This window comes from Cyrtonyx montezumae, unplaced genomic scaffold (assembly GCF_038088225.1).
Source record: "Cyrtonyx montezumae isolate F1298 unplaced genomic scaffold, pur_monq_1.0 scaffold_8, whole genome shotgun sequence".
Taxonomy (NCBI): domain Eukaryota; kingdom Metazoa; phylum Chordata; class Aves; order Galliformes; family Odontophoridae; genus Cyrtonyx; species Cyrtonyx montezumae.
This window is the reverse complement of record NW_027072089.1, coordinates 35,977,409-35,999,807: the sequence shown is the minus strand read 5'-3', so window position 1 is coordinate 35,999,807 and position 22,399 is coordinate 35,977,409. Positions and strand designations below refer to the sequence as shown.

General features: G+C 41.9%; 1 protein-coding gene across 6 annotated transcripts in view; it reads right to left on the bottom strand.

The window, feature by feature from the left end:
* Window positions 1-512: 512 nt before the first annotated feature.
* PLAG1 (PLAG1 zinc finger) overlaps window positions 513-22,399 on the bottom strand; it is a 47,273-nt gene continuing 25,386 nt past the window's right edge. The window contains exons 2-7 of one of the 6 annotated variants that reach the window (XM_065753275.1): window positions 21,408-21,587; window positions 19,141-19,363; window positions 17,192-17,256; window positions 8,848-8,947; window positions 4,797-5,155; window positions 513-4,230 (exon numbers count right to left, since the gene is read on the bottom strand). In XM_065753275.1, the coding sequence (XP_065609347.1) occupies window positions 2,967-4,230; window positions 4,797-5,038 (1,506 nt within the window). In that variant the 5' untranslated portion in view covers window positions 5,039-5,155; window positions 8,848-8,947; window positions 17,192-17,256; window positions 19,141-19,363; window positions 21,408-21,587 and the 3' untranslated portion in view covers window positions 513-2,966. Of the gene's footprint in view, window positions 4,231-4,796; window positions 5,156-8,847; window positions 8,948-10,532; window positions 10,554-17,191; window positions 17,257-19,140; window positions 19,364-21,407; window positions 21,588-22,399 lie in introns of those variants that run through there. The other 5 variants (XM_065753277.1, XM_065753279.1, XM_065753280.1 and 2 more) reach the window with 5 other exon arrangements.

The following is a 22,399-nucleotide window of genomic DNA, read 5'->3' as shown; positions in this document are numbered from 1 at the left end:
TGCACGATCAGCCAGCCCTCCCCCCTCCCTCAAAGAACCAATCTGTAACCTAGAAAACAGGGTTTCAAAAATGACATTTTAGGAGTGGCCAATACTGACTCTGCCTAAATAATATTCGAAAGCACTAACGTGTTCGTATTGCTTACAGTGTCAAATCTGCTTCCACACTGTCCTACATCCTAGCTCAGCGGTGCTGGTCGCGCACAGCCGCCGCTGCAGCCCTGACTGAATGAGGTTCAATACCTTGTCTGACGTCCCCGCTCCTCCACTGAAATGTATGTCTACCTCTGAAGTGAAATGTCAACCCCTTCTCAGGAAGCTAAGGCACTAACCAAGTAGTAAGGACTCCGGCTAAGTACTAAGAACTGGGTGTTGGCCAGGTGTTTGTTGGGCTTTTTTAATCGAGTCTAATCAGCAACTGGGATCGCTAAGCAGGTGGCACTGCCTTGTGCTGAGTGTTGGATGTGCCACATCAGGACCCTTCAGCAAACAGTCTGGCGAAGCAGCTGGCAGCGGCGGAGGAATCTGAACTTATTTGGGACACTCGACCAAGGAGCTCCCTTCAGGCCATCCAAAAACTGCTCACAGAGCTGAAGCTCCCGAGGCCCGTGTGCATCATCGCCAGGACGAAGAGCGCGGCCCAGCCACTCCACAGCCGCTGCCAGAGCCGAGCGTCACGGCATCCCTCTGCTCAGGGGGAGCTGCTGGGCTCTGCTTCACATGAAACAGAGCCCACCAGAGGAAGGGAGGCCATTGATCTTCATCCCAAATTGTCTGCAAAGACTCAGAAGAAAGCCAAGCTGTCCCTATGTGCATTGCAGTTGCTGATTTTCTAACCAGAAATACGTTCTGTGGCGTTCACCTTGTGCTCTGTTCACCTGTGTTTTTCTTTCCTTTATAAAGGTGATGAGAAAAATAAAATAAAATAAAATAAAAAAGCAATATTGAACAAATCATTCAACTAAAGATGTAAGTAAGCAAGCGATCTGTTTCATAGAAACCAGAGGAAGCAGTCATGAAGCAGAGCTAAAAGCCCACTTTGAGATAACAAGCTCCTAAACCCAAAATCTAGGAGCAGTTTGTAGAATTTCAAAAGGTATTTTCCTTATTAATACATCCTTATTTTAATGCCTTTGGAACACAAACACATTTATAAAAATGTTATCTTTCAGTAATAAAATTTAAATACATATATGTATAAAATAGTAAAACTACACCTGCATATTGCTCCTAGAATTAAAAAAAAAAGTAGGAGCTACTGATAAAACATCTGGAGCACGAGCTCCTTAAATGGGAGCAACTTTTGTTTCCGTGAAGTATATTTAGTTTAACCACTTAAAACCTTCTACGAATCCTCATTATTGTCTGAGAGATACTAATGTACTCAATTTCTATTTTTTAATTCCTTGTGCAAAAATGACAAGGAAAAGCGTGTTGTTGTTGTTGAATTTACAGCAACTCATGCTTTCATGCATCACAGGTTTGTTTTCATTTTTGTTTTTGTTTTTTGTTTTTGTTTGTTTTTTTCTTTTTTTCTTTTTTCCTCTTTTGGTTATTAGGGGTTGGGGAATAGAAAATATTGCATTAGGCAAAAGTGGTGTAAGCAATATGCTTTTACTTCACTCCTAAGAGTCCTGTCTTTAAATCTTGGCAGTGGGCAAAAAGTCCCTAACCAAGTACCCAGGTGTAGAAAGTATGATTAACATCTAACTTGTTGCTTAGGAGGACATAACACACCATGTAACACAACTGAAAAGTTCATTCCAATAAAAATAAAAATAAAAAAAAACGAAAACAAAAAAACCTGGTATTTGTAAATTTACATTCACTCTCTGACTGCACCCTAATATCGAACTGAAAATAGACACACGCTTTCTGGCTGGACTTGATCCACCCTTTGGTGGTGGCAGCTGGGAGAAGACTGATGCCTACAAACGTTGAGTACACTATTGGAAGATTCCTATGCAGTACTCTTTCTATGCTACTAAAGAGCAAAAACAGCAAGTTAAGAATTAGAACAAAAACTGCGACAAAATATTCTGCATTACTAAATTACAACACTTTTATATTTCAAGATCAGCCATTAAATTTGCCTGTTCTCCTCTACCAGAGTCATGAAAGCACAACACAGTTCCAAATTCAACTTGAAACTTTTGTCAGTTAGGCAAGCAGAGATTCTCTGTTGAAGTTCTGTTCAGATACGATTTTAGAAAATTAAATTGTATTTTTTTTCTTCCAATATTCATAACAAGCCACAAAAATTTAAGCCAGAAAATGGCAAAATTCTTAACACCTTTTATAATGACTTCAATATAAGTCAAAATGTTATATATATGTACATGTGTATATATGGACTTCTATATATACACATCCAAATTTTCAGAAAAATCTGAATTCTATCTTCATTTAAAAATTAAAATTTGTCATTATAGAACAGATCAGATGTCACCATTTGGGAAGAGGGTTTTGTGTTTTGGAAAGTGACCGGAGAAACTTATTCCCCCCAGTCCTCAGGAACCTTTGTGATACACGTTTGACCTGGATCCTTTGCAAATGCTGTAAAGTATAAAAGGTAAAAATGGCAGTTCCACCACTGACATCAATAAAACAGAGCGGCTGTAAAGGTTTAGAAGGCTTTTCAAAAAGGGATGCGTGTTGAAAGTTTGCTTGGGATGACTTTCTAGTGGACATTATAAATGTGTCAATTGGCAGTGAAAATGAAAACAATACAATGAGACCTTTTGTTTTTTTTAGGAAAAAAAAAAAAAACCAACAAAGTAAACACAGCTGAGAATAAACACTTTCAAAACATTTTTAAAAAGTTAATTTAAAATTCTTACTGGCTTCATGAGATCGGTACTGTACAAAAGCAGAGAATTTATAACGTCTTATAGTAGGCACTAAGTTAAAAATGGTCACCTAAGGCATTTCTACAAATAGACAGTAACAAGCCAGCTTTGTACATCCTATTGGAAAGCTTGATGAAATCGTGGTAGGGTGGTGGTTGTGCTTAGACTGCTCGTGAAAGCTGCTGACAATGAGTGCAGAGACCCAAGACCTATACTATTGCTAGGATCTTGTGGATCTTGTGTCTGTGGTGGAAGTTGAGTCATAGAAGAATGTGCCTCCTCCTGCGTGTAACTCATTCCGAGGTTTCCCACTGAAACAGAAGGATTATAGGGAGGGCCGTTGACGGGTATGAAGTTGAACAGCTGAGAGAAGTCCAATGACGGGGTGTTTAGAGGTTCGCTAATAGGAACGGAGCTCTTGGAAAGGGAAACCTCCCCAGACCCATCATCTAGTGGCCCTACTTGTGGATCCAGCCCTAGTTTTGATGAAGACGCTTGAGAATCCTGGGATGAAGAAGGCATACCACTTTGCAACTCCATCAAGTAACTTTCAATCTCCCCTTTCAAAGGCTGTTCTTTTTCAGGCATAGAAACTGCGTATGAGGTAGAACTGAGCGGGTATTTCAACGATAGCTGGTGCGAAGGGTGGACAGACTCCATATCTATTGGACAAGGCATTCCCAATGGTAACGATGTGGCAACCATTTGGTGTGCAGACGCAGAGCTCTGCATGGACTGAATCTGAGTGTTGTAGAGATTTAATTGCAAAGTGTTTGTAAATGGCTTTGATGTCAGTTCACTGGAAGGTAACGACATCACTGGAAGCAGCTCATCCTTGATAGGCACAGAAACGTTGCAGGTAAAGGGATCTAGAAGGTCCATTGGCTCTGTTTTGACCTTCAAAAGTTCTTGGTTGTGACTTTTCTTCATGTGGCGCGTCAGGTGATCCTTCCGCCCAAATCTCTGTGCACAGTACTGACAGAGGAAGTCCTTTCTTCCAGTGTGCACTACCATGTGTCTACGGACATCCTTTCGGGTGTAGAACCGACGATCACAGTGTTCACACTGGTGTTTTTTCTCCTTCACTCCACCCGATGACTTGCCTGCATGAGTTTTTAGGTGCTCCAGCAGCACTCCTGTGCTTTCGAAAGTCTGCAAACATACCTTACAGGTGAGGTCACCGCTTGTTGCAGCATGCAAAGCCAGGTGACGTTTGAACCCAAGCTTGGTATTGTAGTTCTTTCCACATTCTTCACACTTAAAGGCCTCTTTGTTGGGATTGTGTGTATGTAGGTGATTCTTTAGGTGATCTTTTCGGTGAAACATTTTCTCACAATAATTACACTTGTGGGTTTTCTCAGGAGAATGAGTAGCCATATGCCTTTAAACACAGATATATTCTGTAAGTAATTATTTTGATCAAAAAACACATGTGCTCATTTTTTAATGGCAGCTAAATACTACACTAAGGTTGCTTTTCAACAGAACCTTTTAACTGAAAGCATGACACTACAAAGACAGTTTGACAAATTAAAATATAGCAAAACACGAGCCATTTCTCTTATAATCGACACTTTAGTTTTGGTGGGTTTTAGCTACTGTAACAGGGCAAGTATGAAAGTACTTGTGTAAAAGTCCATAGCCAAAAATTTTCAGTCCATACTCTTTTCTTGTGACAATTCCTTATACAAATGAAAATTCTATTCTCATTAAGAAAACAAACAAACAGAAAACAAAAACAGAAAACAAATTAAGAAACAAAATCAAAGACAATAGCTTGCAAACTTATGTAATTTAGATTTCTAGAAACAATCCAATGGCTACTTTTAATTAACACATCCTCTCTGCAATCAGCTGAAGGTGTACACAAATATATACTTTTACACGGCTTAACACGGCCAACATAAAATAGATAATATAATCTGAAAGATAAATAGAGTTTAATACCTTAGTAATTTGTACTTAGAAACAAAGGCCTTGGTGCAGTCTTGTTGTGTGCACTTGTAGGGCCTCTCTCCTGTGTGAGAGTATGAGTGAACCTTTAATTTCTCAACACTGTTAAAGGCCTTGTCACACAGTTGGCAAGGAAAGTTTTTTCTTGGTTTGGTTTCACCACGCTTACGTTTCCCTGAAGGGACTTTCTGGGTATCTCTTACTTCTGACAAATCACCAGGAATGACAGTGGCCATCGCAGCCTAAACCAGGCCTTCTTGTTGGACACTTGGGAATTGCCCAACTCCACTAAATGATTTAGCTTTAGATGGCTTCTCAAGTTTCATGTGGTCGTAAAAGAAAGCAAAAGGGGACTGGAAAAAAAAAATAAGAAACAACTAGTTTGTAACTAAACTTAAATTCTGAAGTTTACTTGCTATGTGATGCTTCTGAATAAAAGTTAAAAATAAAATTAGGTTCAGCTGGTCTAATGTAATACCTGTAGGTTTCTTTATACTATTTGCTGCAACTCTAATGCATTGCTCAGGATGAACAGATCCACATATGCCCTGAAATTACACCTCACAACCTTTCCCTCAGGCATTGATGGAGAACAGCAAAGTTTCTGTCAGGTTTCAGGAGGCATCAGACAAAGAACTCACTTCAGAACGTATGAAGACGGCTTTTGGCAGCTTCAGGTTTCAAAGGAATTAAAAGTTGTGCCTGTGGTGTTTGTACAGACATACACACACATGCACGCACACATGCACATACACGGTTATCAAAATGAAAATCTGTACATCTTGAAATGCAACTGGGAGTTTGGAAATCTACATGAAAAGCAGCTTTTTGGCAGTTTGGGGGGGGTGCAAAGCTCACACTCTCTGGCATACCGGCTAATTCTGGTTACTGTTTGTGTGTCTATTCTAGCAAAATGCAAACATTTCCAATTAATTTCTAATGCCAAGTGAAACTGTCTTCTGCTAGCAGAGATGTGATGTGTCAGTAACAGACAATGCACGGATTAGGCTTTTTATCAGCTCAGCATGGGAAACCTGCATTTTCCTCACACTACCCTGCAAAGTGTAAGGGTTGTAAGCACTGAGGTTGAGGTTAGCTAGGGACGAAGGCTCCTGGACCTCCAGGAGGAACCTAGCCCCTCCTGATGTACTGCAAACTGTGAAGGAAACCAGCAGCTTTCACTACAGGAGGTGTGTGATGCTCACATCTGATCTGTGGGCAGGGACGACTTTAAACTTGTGATCTGGTAACATATAGTAGCAACTGGGTGCCTGCGACTACAGGGCACTCAACAGTCCTCCATTGTCAGAAGTCACTGACAAAATCATCGGAGCACAATTGCTACTTTAGATACCCAAACCAGCTCTATCCATGGTGTGAAGGGCCAAATGCGAGGTCTGCAGCAGCATGGGCAAAGAGGAGGGCGGCAGGAAGGCCTCACTCAACGCAAGCAGTGGGAAGGGCTGAAAGGCCCCACACTGGGCCTTCCTCCCACAACAGTGGCAATTCCTCCCACCCTGGTGTCGCAGCCCTGCAGCTGCCATCCAGCCCGGCCTCCACCAGCACAGCTGTGCAAGAACAGGCCAGGCTGGGCCAGACGGCAGCAAGGCTGGGGGCAGAGGCCAAGCTGGGGGCTTGGTGGCCGGCTGTCCCCATGTCCGCTTGCAGCGAGGCCAGAGAAGCCAGCAGCTGCTGGGACAGGTGGAGCAGAGCAGCCAGGAGTCAGGCAGGGAGCACCAGGCAGCAGCTGCTCCGGCCTCATGCCATCTCCCCAGTAAGCAAAGCAAACTCATCCCAGCTGGCAGCGGGGGAGGCCTGGTAGGCTTCGAGGTCCCTGCCGCAGCCCAGAGAGGTGGAAGGAAGGCCTGTGTTTTCCTCAGGCCATCAAAGGACAGGAAGGCTGTGGCAGCAGGGAGGTACAGAAGGGAATGTGCCTTTTTAATATCTGCATGTGCATTTTTATGAATGCCTCAGATTTGAGATTTCCATTTGAAACGCATATACAGAGTAACATCTTTGTCTATGCCTCTTCCTCCCTCCTTCCCGTAACCTCTCCCTCGCCTTTGTAAAAGGAAAGAAACACTGGCAGTCCAAGATGGAAATTTGCTACCTTTCAATTCTATAGTATTTGAACAGCAGATTAAGCTGTACTGCACTCCTAAAGCAAGAAGTTTTGTAAGACCACCTTTCCTCCCCCCAGATTTACATGGAACCGCTAACCTCTTTAAAGATACCCAGCAACAGTAAAGGTATTTCTTTAAGGACTCTTATTTCAGATTTGCCTCTGACTCATTCCCACTCATGGGATGAAGCCTGGGGACAACAATTCCATGAATGGGAATGTGCAGAGGTCTTCAAGAATCAGCTTAATTTCAGTTTCATAAGCGACTTTCTAGCTTGTAAGTGAAAAAAAAATTGAAGAGTTGTTTGGAGACTTGAGGTCAAACTACTTCTGCATCAAAAGTAAATGAAGACCAATTCCAAAGACTTCAATGGAGTTGCTAATGCAATTAAGAAGAGAATCTAATTCACATGATGAATTTGTAGGCTGAAAGAATTTTTCAATATACACTTTAATCCTGATCTGGTAATAAAATGTATTGTGCTTTCCCTTAAACAAATGCTCTGGTCTTCTAAGTACATTGGCCTGAAGATAGAATGAAACTTGTTCTAGTCATTTTCATAGAACCACAGAATTGTAGGGGCTGTAAGCGACCTCTAGAGATCATCTAGTCCTCCTGCCAAATGAAGTTCTGGGGAAGAAAAAGATACCAGCACACTTTATGCTTATATACAGTGTTTTCAAATCCTATGGGCACCTACGTGTCCTCACTGCACAGCAGCTTCTCCAGGAGTGTCCTGAAGCATCTGCTGCCTTGATGTGGGCCACCACTCCTTTGCAAAATGCCCACCTAGCCCTCACCTAGGGCAGGCAGCAGTAGTGCAAATAGTGAAAGGAACTACCTCCACTGCTTGCAAAAGGGGATCATGATTAATTTGACCACGCTGATACATAGCAGCAGGCAGCCCCCATGCTCAACGGGCGACAAGTGAAGAAGCAGGCAGGACTTGTGGGATGCAGGGAAGGTTAGCTGCAGGGTGAAAAGAGGAGAGAGTGGACAAAATTTTGAGGAGTGGGGCACTGACAGTTGTGGGGAACACTGTAAAGGATTAGGAACATCCAAGCACAAGACAGTGGGGTAATGCGGTAATGCTGAGGTGAGGGAAAGCTGAATGTGCAGCAAGCTGGAGAGACTCAGGATATAATTAGATCATGCAAAAAGTGATGTGCAGGGTCTGATGCAAAGCCATGCTTGTTGTAGAACAGTATATGAAGTTTGACTGCTAATATAAACAGCGCTGACAACTTCTCACTCCTGTTTTATCTGCAAGGATCACATCCCAGGCTTGAGGCCATCCTATATTCAGGCCAATATTATGTTACTTTCATCTTCTCCAAAACCTCGGGTAACTTAGTTGCTGTACCAGACGTAACTCAGCACATTTGTATGAATGAAGAATTCAAGTTTTGTTTCTCTATGACCAAAACTAATTAAGCTGATTTTGAACTGTGTTTAAGTGTCCTTAAAAATGCATTATTAGAACAAATATAGTATGGATTCAATCTTTGGCAATGACAGCGTTTTATTAAAAGAACATGTAAGTACTCTTTATCTCAGTATCATTTCTCAACAGATGAGGCAATTAAGAACTTCAGTATTGATTTCTGAATAGTAAATAATCACTTTTTTTTTTCTTGTGGATATATAGACTGAGCAATGGAGATACAAGTTAAAAAAACCCACTGATCCTCAAATATTACACTTTCCAAAGACCAGCTGAAAGAATTTTATGAGTAATATTGCCTGTTTGTGTCTCAACATAATTATCACTTAAAATCCTCATTGGTGCTTTCACAACTGCCGGATGAATGATTATATGCAGTATCAAATATAACATATTACACAAAAGCTCATATAAAATACTATTTTTAAAGAAGCATATACTTAAAGCAGGAATAAAGTAGCTTCTGCTCAGTGCACACCTGATGTTTGCCCACTAAAGTCCTCAGATTTTGGTCTTAACCAGTTCCGCTGACTCTTCTTGGAGGAAACCAGAATCCAGTACTTCCCATTTTTACTGGTCTGAAAAAGAAAAGGAAGAACGGACTAGACTCTAGCTAAACCAGGATATTTAGAAAGGCTGGAATGTGACAAGACTGGGAGTTGGAAAGAATCAGAAAGGAAAAGTTAAAAGGGATAGAGCCAATCCATGCACAGAACATTATGTACTGTTAATTATAAACTGTATGAATCAATTGCTCTTGCATTATCAGTAGCAATTATGCACTTCAATTTCCAATATACTTACACCATTTCAACTAACGCTATGCTGGACAGTGATACAAAGAGATAAAATTAGACAACAGCAAAGGAGTTTTCAATGAAGTTAAAAACAAAAAGTCCACAGACCACAAATAATTTAGAAATAACAGCAAAACATGTAAAACGCTGGGCCCAGACTTGAGTTTCTTACTTAGAAAAGACTGAATAAGAGAAGATTTCTGGATTAGGCCCAACTCTACTAGAACCTAATGCCTTCATTCTGCATAATTATACAGGAAATAGCAGCTTAATAGGTGACCTGCAAAGGAAAATAAAATTAATTTTAAAAAATAATAAAGTACCTTAATGATGTACATGCTACAGGTAAATCCCAATAGAGGGCAAGCCTAGGTGTGCCTGAGCAAATCCAGAGGGCCTTTCTGGAATTTCCCTTCCATCTCCCTTTTCCCTGCCACTACCCTTTTATAAAACTGCAGTACATCTCCCTTTTCCTGCTAGAAGGCCTCCTGGATGTTATAGGAATGCAATGGAAACGTGCTCAACATGTCATTCTAAGGGATAGGCTTACCCCCTCCAACTCATCCAGGTATGCAAGGGAGAAGCCCCGTATAGCACACATACACTTAGCGTTGCATCAGGCTGAATGTATCTGGTATGAGGTATGGCATCATGCAACACTGCACCCTGTACCATTTTGCCATCCCCTTTTCCATTCTCTCCACTCAAGTTATCTTTCTGGGTACCAAGTTTAGCTTTGCACTGCCCCAACTTCCTCTGATGGTGGTCATGGATGTAAGAGAAACAGTGTGCTTGAATGTCTATCAAAGGTGAAAACGCTTTACTGTAACCCACCGAAGCTTCCTGGCAGCCGAAGGGCATTTATCTGGGGCTTTCTGACTCCTTGGACAGTCTCCCAGCAAGATTACTATAAGCTAGTTACCCTATGATGCCTATCTCAACATCTCCCACTCTGTCACAGCAGAAAGGAAGAGCTTCAATATCCAAAAGTTTCACAATAGTAGTTCATAATAAGCAGACAACATTTCAGACAGCCACAAAAATTTAATGAACTATGTCCTAAGGGACTTAGTCCATTCACTATTGGTATTTACAGACTACTTCCAGATTAAAAAATAAAAATAAAAATTCTATCTACAATAATTTAATGCCCCCTTGACTCTTAAATGATTATTACATTGAATTTTCACATGTGAAGGAGCTCTAGCAAAAAATAGATGGCCTCAGGGACAGGTCATCAGGGGCATGGGAAGTCCATCAAAGCAGGTGAAAATTGAGCAACTGGAACAAGTAAATAAGGAAGGTAAATGCCAGATGTATTTGAAACGCTGAACTGAACGAGGGAGGAATGTCAGGGGTTACTTACCCTATGGATAGTGTGATTCTTTAAGAAGGGCTGTCCACACAGATCCCAGGTGAACATGAATTCACACGAACAAGACCAAGTTCTCTGAAGGCACTAACATCCATCCAGACTGGGCCTGTGAACCCTCAAGACTGCTACTAAGAGTAGCATAAGGGAAAGGACTTCCAAACTGTGCCATGCCCATCACTACTACACCTAGTTTGAGATGGAAATACATAGGGGGAGGTTGAGCCTAGCTGGGAGCATGGTGAGAGGACAGGAGAGCTGAAACATTGACTGACAGATTAGTTCGGGAAGATGGAGGATAAACACGTGCAGACAAGGAAAAAAAAAGCAGCTGCTGCTAAGAAAACCAAGGATGGCCCTATCTAACCTCTCCCAGATTTGCCACCAAGAAGTAAAGATTCTTTCCGAGTGAAGGACAAAAGAGCACCTTTGGTGTCTCTGTGGAAAACGTGTATGGAAGAACTACAACTACTTTAGTGTAAGCAGACACTGTTTGTCTTTTTTTTATATCAGGGGACTAATATGTAGCTGTAGAGGAGCAAAAACACTGACTGAGGAAACCAAGTCTGGCACACTGAGCTGCCAGGTTGATAGCACTGGTCAGGGACAGCAAGGGCAGCAGACCTGGAAGAAACCTCAAGAAACAGTCAATGTAGGCACTTCCTTTGGCACAGAAGAACTAAGATGGCAGACAGGCAACACCTTCACTTCAATGCAGCAGAACTGAACCAGAAAACTCTGCACCAGGTCTGCATGTGTTAACCAGGGCCATCCAAATTGCATAAATGTCATCGGGACTCCTGGAGATGAATAAATCTACCACTGGGCTAAGGCAATTGAAGAAGACACACCACTTAGCCTGCTCTGTCAGTAGTCAGTTCAGTTTGCAGACGTGTGGATTTAACCCTTTTTCCTTCCAATTCCTCTGTTAGATCAGTTGCTGGAAGGGGCTGGCAAAGTGCTCATGCTGCTCCAGGACAGCATGCTGGAACCTGCAGCCTTCAGGCATCCCCCCTGGATCATCAAGGACCACCATGCCGAATGCAGGCTTGTACTGACCGTGGGGCAAGTGGCAGGTTTCAGTCCATCTGACTTTGTAGAAAAATGCTGGAGTTTTGCAGCAGGAGAAACACCTCAAAGTAGCTGCAGAAGGTCTAGCTTCCAATCCGGGTCTTCCAGAGATACAGTATGGGAAGATCTCAGCTGGAAAAAACCTGGTCACCTTTGCCACTGGTGTTAAGGACAATCTTGTCTTGGGTAGCAAGCTGTCGATTCTCCCCAGTTTCCACTTGTGAGATTGATAACCAGAAGTTGATTTAACCAGGGCACCTACCTAGGCCAGGAGGGCTCGTGCCTGCAGTTCCACAAGATTACACTTCATTTAATTTTCTATCTGCTTTACAGCATAATTTGGAAGATTTTTGAACAGCAAGCAACATGTACACACATGTTTCACCCCAAAGCAAAGAAGACACCTGGCACGACTGTCTATAAACATGGCACTGCAAAACAGCAGGAGGGACAGATTTCAAACCCCAGAGCTCTGCCTTTGGCCATCGTGCAGGATGGCAGTGAGAGGAAGAGAGCCAACAGGTACGTTATCTTGTACTGGCACAGAACTGGTTGAGGTTTTTCAAGTTGCCCTTCTCTCACAAGCCCGAAGAAAGATGTGAGAAGACCAAGGAACACACATGGAGGGTGATGAGATGGCACTGAGAGGTGGATTGCTACTTGGCCTGTTACAGTTTTGGATAACAGATATTGTAAATAGCTGTTCAGAGATGTAGGCACTGGCACAACTTTAAAGAAGCATGTCATGTAAGGGGAGCACATGTACATACACAAACATCACAAAAGAACAAATAATGTTTTGAGGGGCTTTTTTTCTTCTTCTTTTTTTTTTTCTTTCTTTAATACAAGGCTGTATTTATCTTATCTTGAACTTCAGGGCTTTCCCTTATTATCTGGGAGCCAATTTCAGAAGAATCTTTTTGCATGGATTGGTGTTCTAGTCTACCCTTTGCAGAGCACACACAGGCTGCAGGAAGACAAAACAAAATCCAAGCACGCAGCAGGAGAAAAGCTACTGCAAGAGAATGGAATGGTGTGGGCAAAACAACAGAACTATCTATCCAGTGATCTTTGGTATAAACATAAGAGTGACTTAAAATAATAATGCATAGGACTTCACCCTTGGGGGAAACAGTCTAACAGCTAAAACATAACAAATTAACATAAGCACTGAAACTAACGTGAGGCAACTGCTTTAGCTTATTGTTAGGGACAGCACATTGCTAATGCCTATCACAGAACCACAGAACAGCCTGGGTTGAAAAAGACCTCAAAGATCCTCTAGTTTCAGTCCCCTGCCATGGGCAGGGTCACCAACCACTAGAGCAGGCTGCCCAGAGCCACATCCAGCCCTGCCTGGAATGCCTCCAGGGATGGGGCATCCACAACCTCTCTGGGCAACCTGTTCCAGTGAATCACCACTGTCTGAGTGAAGAACTTCCTCCAAACATCCAACGTAAAACTCTCCTTTCTTAGAATGGCTTGGGTTGGAAGATACCTTGATCACTGAGTTCCAACAGCCCTGCCATAGGCAGGGTTGCCAACTGCTAGATCAAGCACCAGCTCAGGCTGCCTTGGCCCCCATTCAGCCTGGCTTTGAACACCTCCAGGGAAGGGGCATCCACAGCTTCTCTGGGCAGTCTGTGCCACTGCCTCGCCACCCTCTCAGTGAAAAATTTCCCCAGCATCTAAACTAATTCTCCCCTCCTTGAGTTTAAAACCATTCCCCCTTGTCCTATCACTAATATCACATACGCCTAGTATGTGATAATGATTATGCAATAATGATTATGCCAAAAAGAGTATGACATAAAAGGCAGGAAAATATAAGAATTGAGATATTTCATCAATTCAAAACTTTAATAAATTCTTTTTTTTCCCTCAAAACACATTCACACAAAGCAGAGAAACTTTCTTAAACTGCACAAAATTGCAGAAAAATACCCACATCCTTTAAAATTGGTGAGAAAGGTGAATAAGCAAGGGGAACAAATGCCCCATACTATTCTTTTTTTTTTTTCTAGTAGTAAACACACATATCTCACCAGTAAACATCTGATAAATGTATGTACTTTTAAAAATATCTCCTTTATGATTTTAAACTTAATGAAGCAAACTTGGGGAAAAAGCTCTCTAAGTCGCTTGGGATAATGGCAATTACATGAAGATGAGTTATTATCTAGATTTGAGTACTACGTACAACATTTTTTTTTCTTGATTATAAAATTAGCTGCAACTCTTAAAAGCTGTACTACGATAATGACATGAGAACAACTGGTTTCTTAATTTTACAGAATAACTCACTCTTATAATATGCAACACTAGAAAGAGTATTACATAAATTCCTGTTGTGTTTGCCTTTTTCTTTTTTTTTTTTTTCTTAAGTTTTGCCTTTTTCTTTTTTTTTTTTTTCTTAAGTTTCTGGAAAACTAGAACATGAATTTACCGAAGTTTATTTTATCATGACTTAATAGTAATTTCAAAACAAAAAGGACCTATCACAACACTATCTGGGATCTCTTTGTGGGCTACCATATCTTAAATTACATGTCCTCTTTGAATCTTGAGAATTTAGTTTTGGTTCCTAAATATTCCAAAGGATTCCTGATTATATACTAAATCAAGGAAAGCAAGAACTGCCTAGAGATAACCTACCTGATGCTCACTGTTTTTATATGCTTTAAGAATTTCTATAACACTGCATAGAGATTTTTCTAAAAACTTTGGAAAGGTGGTGATGCAAACAATGTCAATTTTGTAATTCCTTTTAGAATGTTTAAAACATGGAAAAGTGTCTTCATATATTTTAGAGTTAAAAATAAAAACATAAAACACCACTAAAACCTACCAAGGACAATCTGCATTCATTCTTAAACTGATGAAAACAAACTTTGGTTACTACACAATCTGCATATAGGATCTTGGCATTTTCTACAATAAACTCTAATTAGAAGCAAATCCTGCAATATGTACAAGTAAACACAAACACATATCCAAATAGTAGCTGAGACCCTACACTAATACAATTAAGAATTAATTCATGCCCATAAGTACCGTTATTTGCCTTTGTCCCAAGGGTAAAACAAGACACTTAGATCTCTCACAAAGACATAAGTTACATGTGTGAGCCAAATTAATAGTACATCTTCTCCAGTGTTCTGTCTCTAGTAATAGCCAAAACAGGTAATGAACGTGTGGTATCTCCCACCAACACTCCTCTGAATTCCAGCTACCTTGATGTAAAGGACTTTCTAAATTGTTGCTAAATTAACAGAAACTTTTAGTACACTGTCTCTCTACTACCAATTTTATGGAGATCCTCTCACTTTCAAAGGCTTGGAAGTGGCCTTCTCTCTTAGCTTGGAATGTTCTTGTTCTAAAGGTAGTAGCCAGTCCTCTCCCTTCCTCTGCAGGTGTCTGATTTTGCAAATTTTTATGATACTGTCCTGAAGTCATTGCTTTCCCAAACCAAAAACCCAACTTCCAGAAGCATTCTTTATTTGAAAGCAACCCCATGCATCTCATCAATCCCACTGTCCTTCTCTGAGCATCTCTCAGTCCTAATAAATCCTTTCTGAGATTAAGGTAGCAGAAGTGAACACAGCATTCAGGATACATTTGAACCATGGATTTATACACTGTCATAATGACATTCTCCCTTTTACTGTTCATCTCTTTCCTAATGTCTCCTATCATTTGAGCTGTGCTTTGGTGATCACTGAGTTGGTCATTCAGAATCATCCCCAGGTCTTACATCTCTGTGGTACTACTGAGATCAAACTCAGAATCACATATGTACCCCTCAATTATCCTCATTTATCTATACTGAATTTCCTATCGCATTTTGTTGCAGTCTTTCAGCATCCTTCCACTGTTCTTTACAGCTGTTTCCTTTCTTCACAGCAAACATGCTAACCCATTTGCTCATCCCTTACTCATATCATTTATGAATGCAAAGAACAGCACAGACCTCTGTGGAATGTAATTGGGATACACCTTTGATTGAGAGTTTTCTTTACACTTCTACCCTTTGATCTCACCTTTTAATCTGTCATTTATCTGTGCAAAGACCTACAGGCATTCTTTCTTACATTACAGCTCCTCAGCTTCCTCAAAAACCCTTCAATACAGTTTCAAACCTGAGCATCTTTAATTCTTGCCGATGCCTTCAAAGAACAGGACCCTATAAGACATGGTTCTCTTAAAAACATCACTCTGACTCTTCCAGCATAATCACGGTCACCAGGTGACCATCAATTCTGTTTTATTACAGATTCTACCAAAATCAAGTGATGGAAATCTCAGATTTGCTTGGTGCAGGTCTGCCTGGCTCAGACCACCCCCAAAACTGTGTTTTACATACTTACATTTCAGAACATTTTTCTAAACCTGCGTACTTCAGGATGTACAATTTCAACATCACAATTAAGCTGCAGAACACAACTAGATAAGACAGAAAGTTAAAAGCTTTACTCTTTAAGACAGTCATCTACCTTCAAACATAATACAATATATTATTCAACAGTTTCAGTACTCTGTCAGCTAAGGAAGTTGCTTGGTCCGCAAGGTGGAATTCACAAGGAAACTGGTGAACTGAAGATAAACTCCACTCACGTTTATCACCATACAACATAATCTTGCACCGTTCAGCCAGAGAGGGATGGTCAGAACTGGAACAGCACAGAAAAAAAAACAGCCACTGCTCACACTACTTTGTACTGGGCTCATCATTTAAGCTGAAAGTGTAAAACTCATGGAAGAGTTCAGTAACTTCATCTGAAGGTCTGCTAGGCAGACAGCACAAAGGAACTGGCCCCACTGCAGAAATTAACAGGGTGCTAGAAGGCAGGGACGGGTTTTAAATAAAAAGGCTATAAACAAAGCATGAACAGTAATTCAGAAAACATAGGACTACAATAATCCAATCAGTGATTCATCCCTTGGGCTTGGAGAAACCCTCTACTCCTGCATAATTGTTGGCTGGTGGGAATGAAGGGAAAAAAACCCAATACCCATCTCACCAACACAAGCTCAAATATGAGGGGCTGCAATAGGACAAGACATACGATGATGGTTGGAAAATTTACATTTGGGACAGACAACTCATCACAAACATAAAGTGACTGAGAGGGAAAGTGGTCTTCCCAGTACCTATGTCACACCCTGAGATCATGTGTTAACTATGCAGCAGCCCGAAGAACACTGAAGCCCAGTCCTGCTCTTACTCACACAGCCTGAACAACACTGACTGGGGCTGAAAACTGTGACAAGGTTTAGCATTGACAATATTTTGTTTGTTTTGTGTTTTTTGTTCCTGTTTTTGTTGTTTTGTTTTTGGAATACAACCTTGGATGTATCATTTATTGGTGCTATTTCAGTTAATAGCCTTGATCACGTCTGCCCTGTGTCTTCTGTTTTTTATCCCAGCCCCAAGGAAATGTGAAAACCAAGAAAGAGTATGCAATTTCCAAGCAGCAGCAAATCCTCCAAGATACCTTACAGTTGAGGAACCACTGCTCTATCTGAAAATAAAAGAACTTCATAGATTACTGTAACTTTACATTAATTGAAGTGTCACTTACATTTATTCAAGATGGCCTTGCTACTACCGCTATAGCTCTGATGTTGGATGATCGTATCACAAAACCTTATGAGATAAAACACAAAAGCCTTAGGAAAGAGTAACTGAAGATGCAAAACAGGGTAAAAAACAACACATGCATTCTGAAAGATACTGTGAGTTCTGCTGCTTTATGTCTCAGGTAATACTCAGTTGTCACGTGTACGTAAATGACTTAAGAGAACACAGAACAATGGAAAAATTGAAGCAACAAAGCAGACCTCACTCCAAACTGGTCAGTTGTCTACAACAAGCTGCCATCAGTGAGCCTTTCAGAACCTGCCCAGCTCAGGCACTGAAGGTAAATTTGGTTTGGTTCCTCCATACCAGCTTCACCGAAGCAGTGACACTAGCATATACATAACCAGCTTACTCTGCTTATGCAGAATCCACAGTGTTTGCTTGCCTGCTGTTTTGTCAAGAGAGCATCCTCGTTAACAAGACAAGGACATAGCTCTGCATTTGTTCCTGTTTCCCATTCAGTGCACTGAGCGGTGCAGTCAGTTTGTCGTGCTGTGTATTTTGGGGGGCACATGTGAAATCATAAGAATTCTGAGTTTTGAGGTCAGATTAGCGAATAATAAATAAATAAATAAAAATGCACAATTTAGACCTAGACCACAGAAAGCCATCAGGGAAAATAAAGCCAAGCAGTTAGCATCCAGGGTAGTCACCTGGAGAGCAATTTTTGGAATCAGGTGATTGGCAGCAGCTAGAAGTTTCAAGTAACAAAGGCAGAAGTTCCCCAAAGTCCACACAGCGTCTACCCTGGAGCTGCACCAACAGCAAACTAATCTGGCAGCTCCTATCAGCCTGACGATATGTCATCAGCACATTGCCACCAAACAGCTTTACCACTAATCATTAGATACTGCTCATTATAGGCAGGGCAACTAAGCCAGGAAGGCTCCCAGCAGCACAAGGAGGTTGTTCTACATCATGTCAGTGCACGGCAGGCTCTGATGGGATAGGGTTCCTCAGTGGCAAAGAAGCAGGTTGTGAGACGCATACCTGTTGCCCTGCTCTGCCTCCATCTCTCAGACACACAGGCATAAGCACATTCTTTCACATTCTGCCAGACACAGCTGACCACAGTAAGCATTCACCAGTATCAATACTGAGTGGTCTGTGATGAAAGATGTGTCGCATTTGTTCTCCAACGTCCAAGACGCCAGCACAGAATTTTGCTTTGTTTTAAAAGCAACACAGTTAAGACTTTGCTTCCCCGATTTCCAAACCTACATTAAGTGATGGGAGAAAAACATATGCAAGACTTTGCCTTCAACAGCTGCAGACTGCCAATAGGGCAAGCTTCCAGAAAGGTGGAAGGAAGACGGTGACAAAAAGGATGGAATAAATACAGTCTTACGGCTGTATGGTATGCAGCAATATTTCAGGCACATTAAGGGAAAAAAATCCTGGAGGGCAGATGGAAACATGGAGATGCTTTTGTGAGTCCCACAGAGTACATTCCTATAACACGCTCTCCAACAAGACACTACAGCTCCTTTCCTGCTGTGGGAAAGTAGCTGTAGACTAGAGAAAAGTTTGCAATCAAAAAAGTTTTAGTTTAATTTTATTTTTAAAATGTTGTGAAGGGATGAGTTTTACAATGGTCATGTATTCAGTTCATGTTTCAGACAGGTACTTAGGAAACGGATTTATTTAACCATATGGTGCTTTTTCAAAATAGTAAAAAAAAAAAAAAAGACCTTAAAAACAAAGCAGGTACTGCAAGGAGTGCTCCTCCAGATGATACACACAAGATTCCAAATACTGTCAGAAAATACTTCTAATTAATCCAGCTAACGAAGTGGTCTTAACACGGAACATCTCTATGTATTGCTGAGTGTTGGAGGTAGAGGTGAAGCACTTGACCAGTGTTGTGTTATAACTGTTAATGTTTAGCACCTTTGTATTGCCCGTTTCTTGTCCCCTTCCAGAATTGCACAATCCATTTCAATCTTCTTGGGAGTTCTGCGGGAGACCCTCCTTTCACCACTCTGCCTTTGCAAGCTCCTGCTGAGCTGACAATTTCAAGGTTCAGATCCACCTTTCATTTATCTTCCGAAATCTGATGGCTATCTTTTAGCTAATAATTCCCCTCTTCATATGGGCTGCAGCTTTTTATGTGCTAAGAGAAATCAGAAAAAAAATAAAAGACGTTACTATACACCCCACTCATTACAAACTATTTTAATAATGCTAACTAGCTTCCTCCCTCAACCACATTCAAATTCTTTTCCCCCAACTTTTCTTTTCACGTTCTCTTCTGAACTGCAATATGCTTTCCAAATTGCTTCCACATACTATATATGCTGTTATAGGTTTTTCTGGGACATACACGATGGGAAAAGTTGGTCACTATCGTTTCCAAACTTGGAATCATCAGACTCTATGGGATAGGCATTTGAAAATAAAGGGTTTGGGTTGCATTAAAATAATAATAAAGACAGTAGGTATTACATTTGTAACTGCACACATGTGCCACTAGCTGTCCTATTCCCTGGCAAGTTCCCAGCAGACATAAGGCCTTCATTTCTTCAGGCAATAGGTAAGCTGAGATAATACACTGTAAGGCTGCCTATTAACAGCCTCCATCCAGGACTACTAGGTGTGTATTTCCTAGAAGGAAGGTAAGAAAAAGAAAAAAAGAAAAAAACAACAACAACAACAAAAGAACTCCTTCACCTTGCAACATCTGTGTTAAACCTCTCTCCCACACACTCTTTGTGACTCCTACAAGTTACCGTACAGCACACTGCAAAATTAAGGCAGCTCTGTACTCGTAGTTACATATACACAAGTCCACTACACTAAATAAAGTTTTAGAAAAGCAAAGCAGTTTGAAATTCCTTGAGTTCTTCGCCCTCAGCAGAGATTGAGCACGCTAACGAAACTCAGGGACAGCAAAGCTTTATATTTGAGGCTGCATTCAGATTTATAAACACTCTGAGCATGACTAAGGTCTGGAGCAGGGGGGCAGCATAACCAAAGCTGGGGAAGGCTGCGATTAGCGAGGAGGAAATGAGAAGAGATCAGATCAGCTGAGAAAGGAGGCAGAAAAGTGCAACTCACATCTGGGACCTGGCACAGCAAAGAAATGACCAAAGAGGGGGGATGCTGTTTCAGTTGATGGAGGGGGTAAGAGAAAGAAAACCACACAGTGAGAAAAATGCATAAGCATCAAGAAGTGTGATCAAGAATTCTTCTATTTGTGGGGTCTGGTACCGAAGAGAGAACACTAATAAATCCCATCTAATCAGTGCAGATCTGGCACAGATGGCACTGAGAAGTACAGAGGTGAGGGGTGCAGCCAGGAGGAGGAAACACGAAGAGTCCCGTGGAACACGGTCCATCCGCTGCATCTGTGCCTCCCCTAAACACCCACTTCCCTTCAGCCTCTGAACCCTCTCTCCTTCCGATGATGAGCTGAGATGCCGAGGAGCACGAAGGAGAGCTGTGCCACAGCTCTGGCTCAGCAGGGAAGTAATTGCTCCTTGCTGTGCCTAGCCCTATGCCCTTCCCACAGCACACCCGGCTCCTCTAGGCACACAGGGAGAGAGCCTTGAGATCCTGAGATCAGCATCAAGAGCAGAGTCACCTCTCCAGTCCTTCCAGAGATCTCAATGCTTCCCGAACAGGGTAGGGAACTATGGGATGGAGCTGCAGAGACTTGGGCAGAAAAGAGAACTCCATCATGGGATGGGTCTTTTACGCAGAGGGTAGGGAGCACAGACAACAAGGGGAAGGAGAAGAAGGAGTCTGACAGTAAAGTTTCCAAGAAGTACTTCAGCAAACCAGGGCTGGTAATTAGGCGAGGTTAGCTGAGTGAGGGCTGTGTGGAATTCACTGTGTTTGACATAAAAGAATTTGAGATGAGAGAGGAGTACCAATGGTAAAGCTGTTATTCTTCAGGTGAGAGGGTAAGAGAAGCAAATACATGTAGGAATCACAGCTGGAGCACAGAAGGTTGGAGGTGGCCAGTGAGAGAGAGCATGTATGAGTGGATGAGGAACCCACGGCTAATAAATAAAGACATGCCTGACCTGCATTTGAGAACTGCCGAGTGAAACTGCAAGTGGAAGGCCGCTACCTGAGCCAGAGCTCTCCACTCCACAAAAAGTAGTTCAAACCCTACTGTGAAATTATTGTGCAATTGGGCATGCAGTACTTACTGGATTGGCTTCCTCCTCCAGCCTCTGCAGGATCCTGTGGTTGTTTCTTGGGTATTGCTCGCATCTGATGAGTCAGTGCTTCCAGCAAGCCCAGGCCAGGCTGGACAATGTGGCATAGGTGAGGCTACTGACCTTTACTGCTGGGCTTTTACCTGGCTGCCTCAAGCCTCTGCTGTGGCACTGTGCACCATCCGGGGAAAAAAATAAATACATCACTCCTGGATTTGGTGGCAATGTCACTGGCAGAACCCCGGCCCAAGGAATTTCTGAGGGCGCTGAGCAGGAATCTCATTGTGTTTCCTTGTCATTTGGCAGATCCATTACAGCCCTTTGTGTTGATTCATCCCCATGGCCAGCTCCAGGTGTGCCCTCTGGCTTTCATTTACATGGGCACTGGCCTGTACCTGTCCATCCCATAATGATTTTCATCTGAGTAGTGTCAGATGTGAACGAACCAGTGGCCACACAATTCCAGACACTATGCAGGCCCTTTGTAGCCAATAAATCACCACAACCAACCTCTTCATAATCATTATCACAAGCAACAGCCAACACGTATGGAACAGTTACCTCTAATCAGGATGATCCTGGAGTAAAGAAGGACATGGGTAGGGAGCCAGGTGGGAAGAAATACAACGCAGAGAACAAACTAGCATATATAAACCAGTAACTGAAAGACACCTTAGAGCAGAATCTAACTCACTGCAACGTGCATTTAGTGCACTTACTGCAGCAAGTAGTCCTTTCCCAACACAACTTGCAGAATTAAGTACAGCACGACACACGATGCTTCGAGAGGAACTAACACATTCAAAGTAGCAGCCTACTGTAGACAAAACCACAGTAAATAGGATGTCTAGACTGTTGATCACAAAAGCTTTCTCACTACCTCTGTTATAAGGTTTACAAAAGGGACAGTTCTACCCATTATTTGCTTGAGTGAATCCTATGTTTCTGTACTTAGAAAGCATAGTGGAAGTAAAAGAAATGCA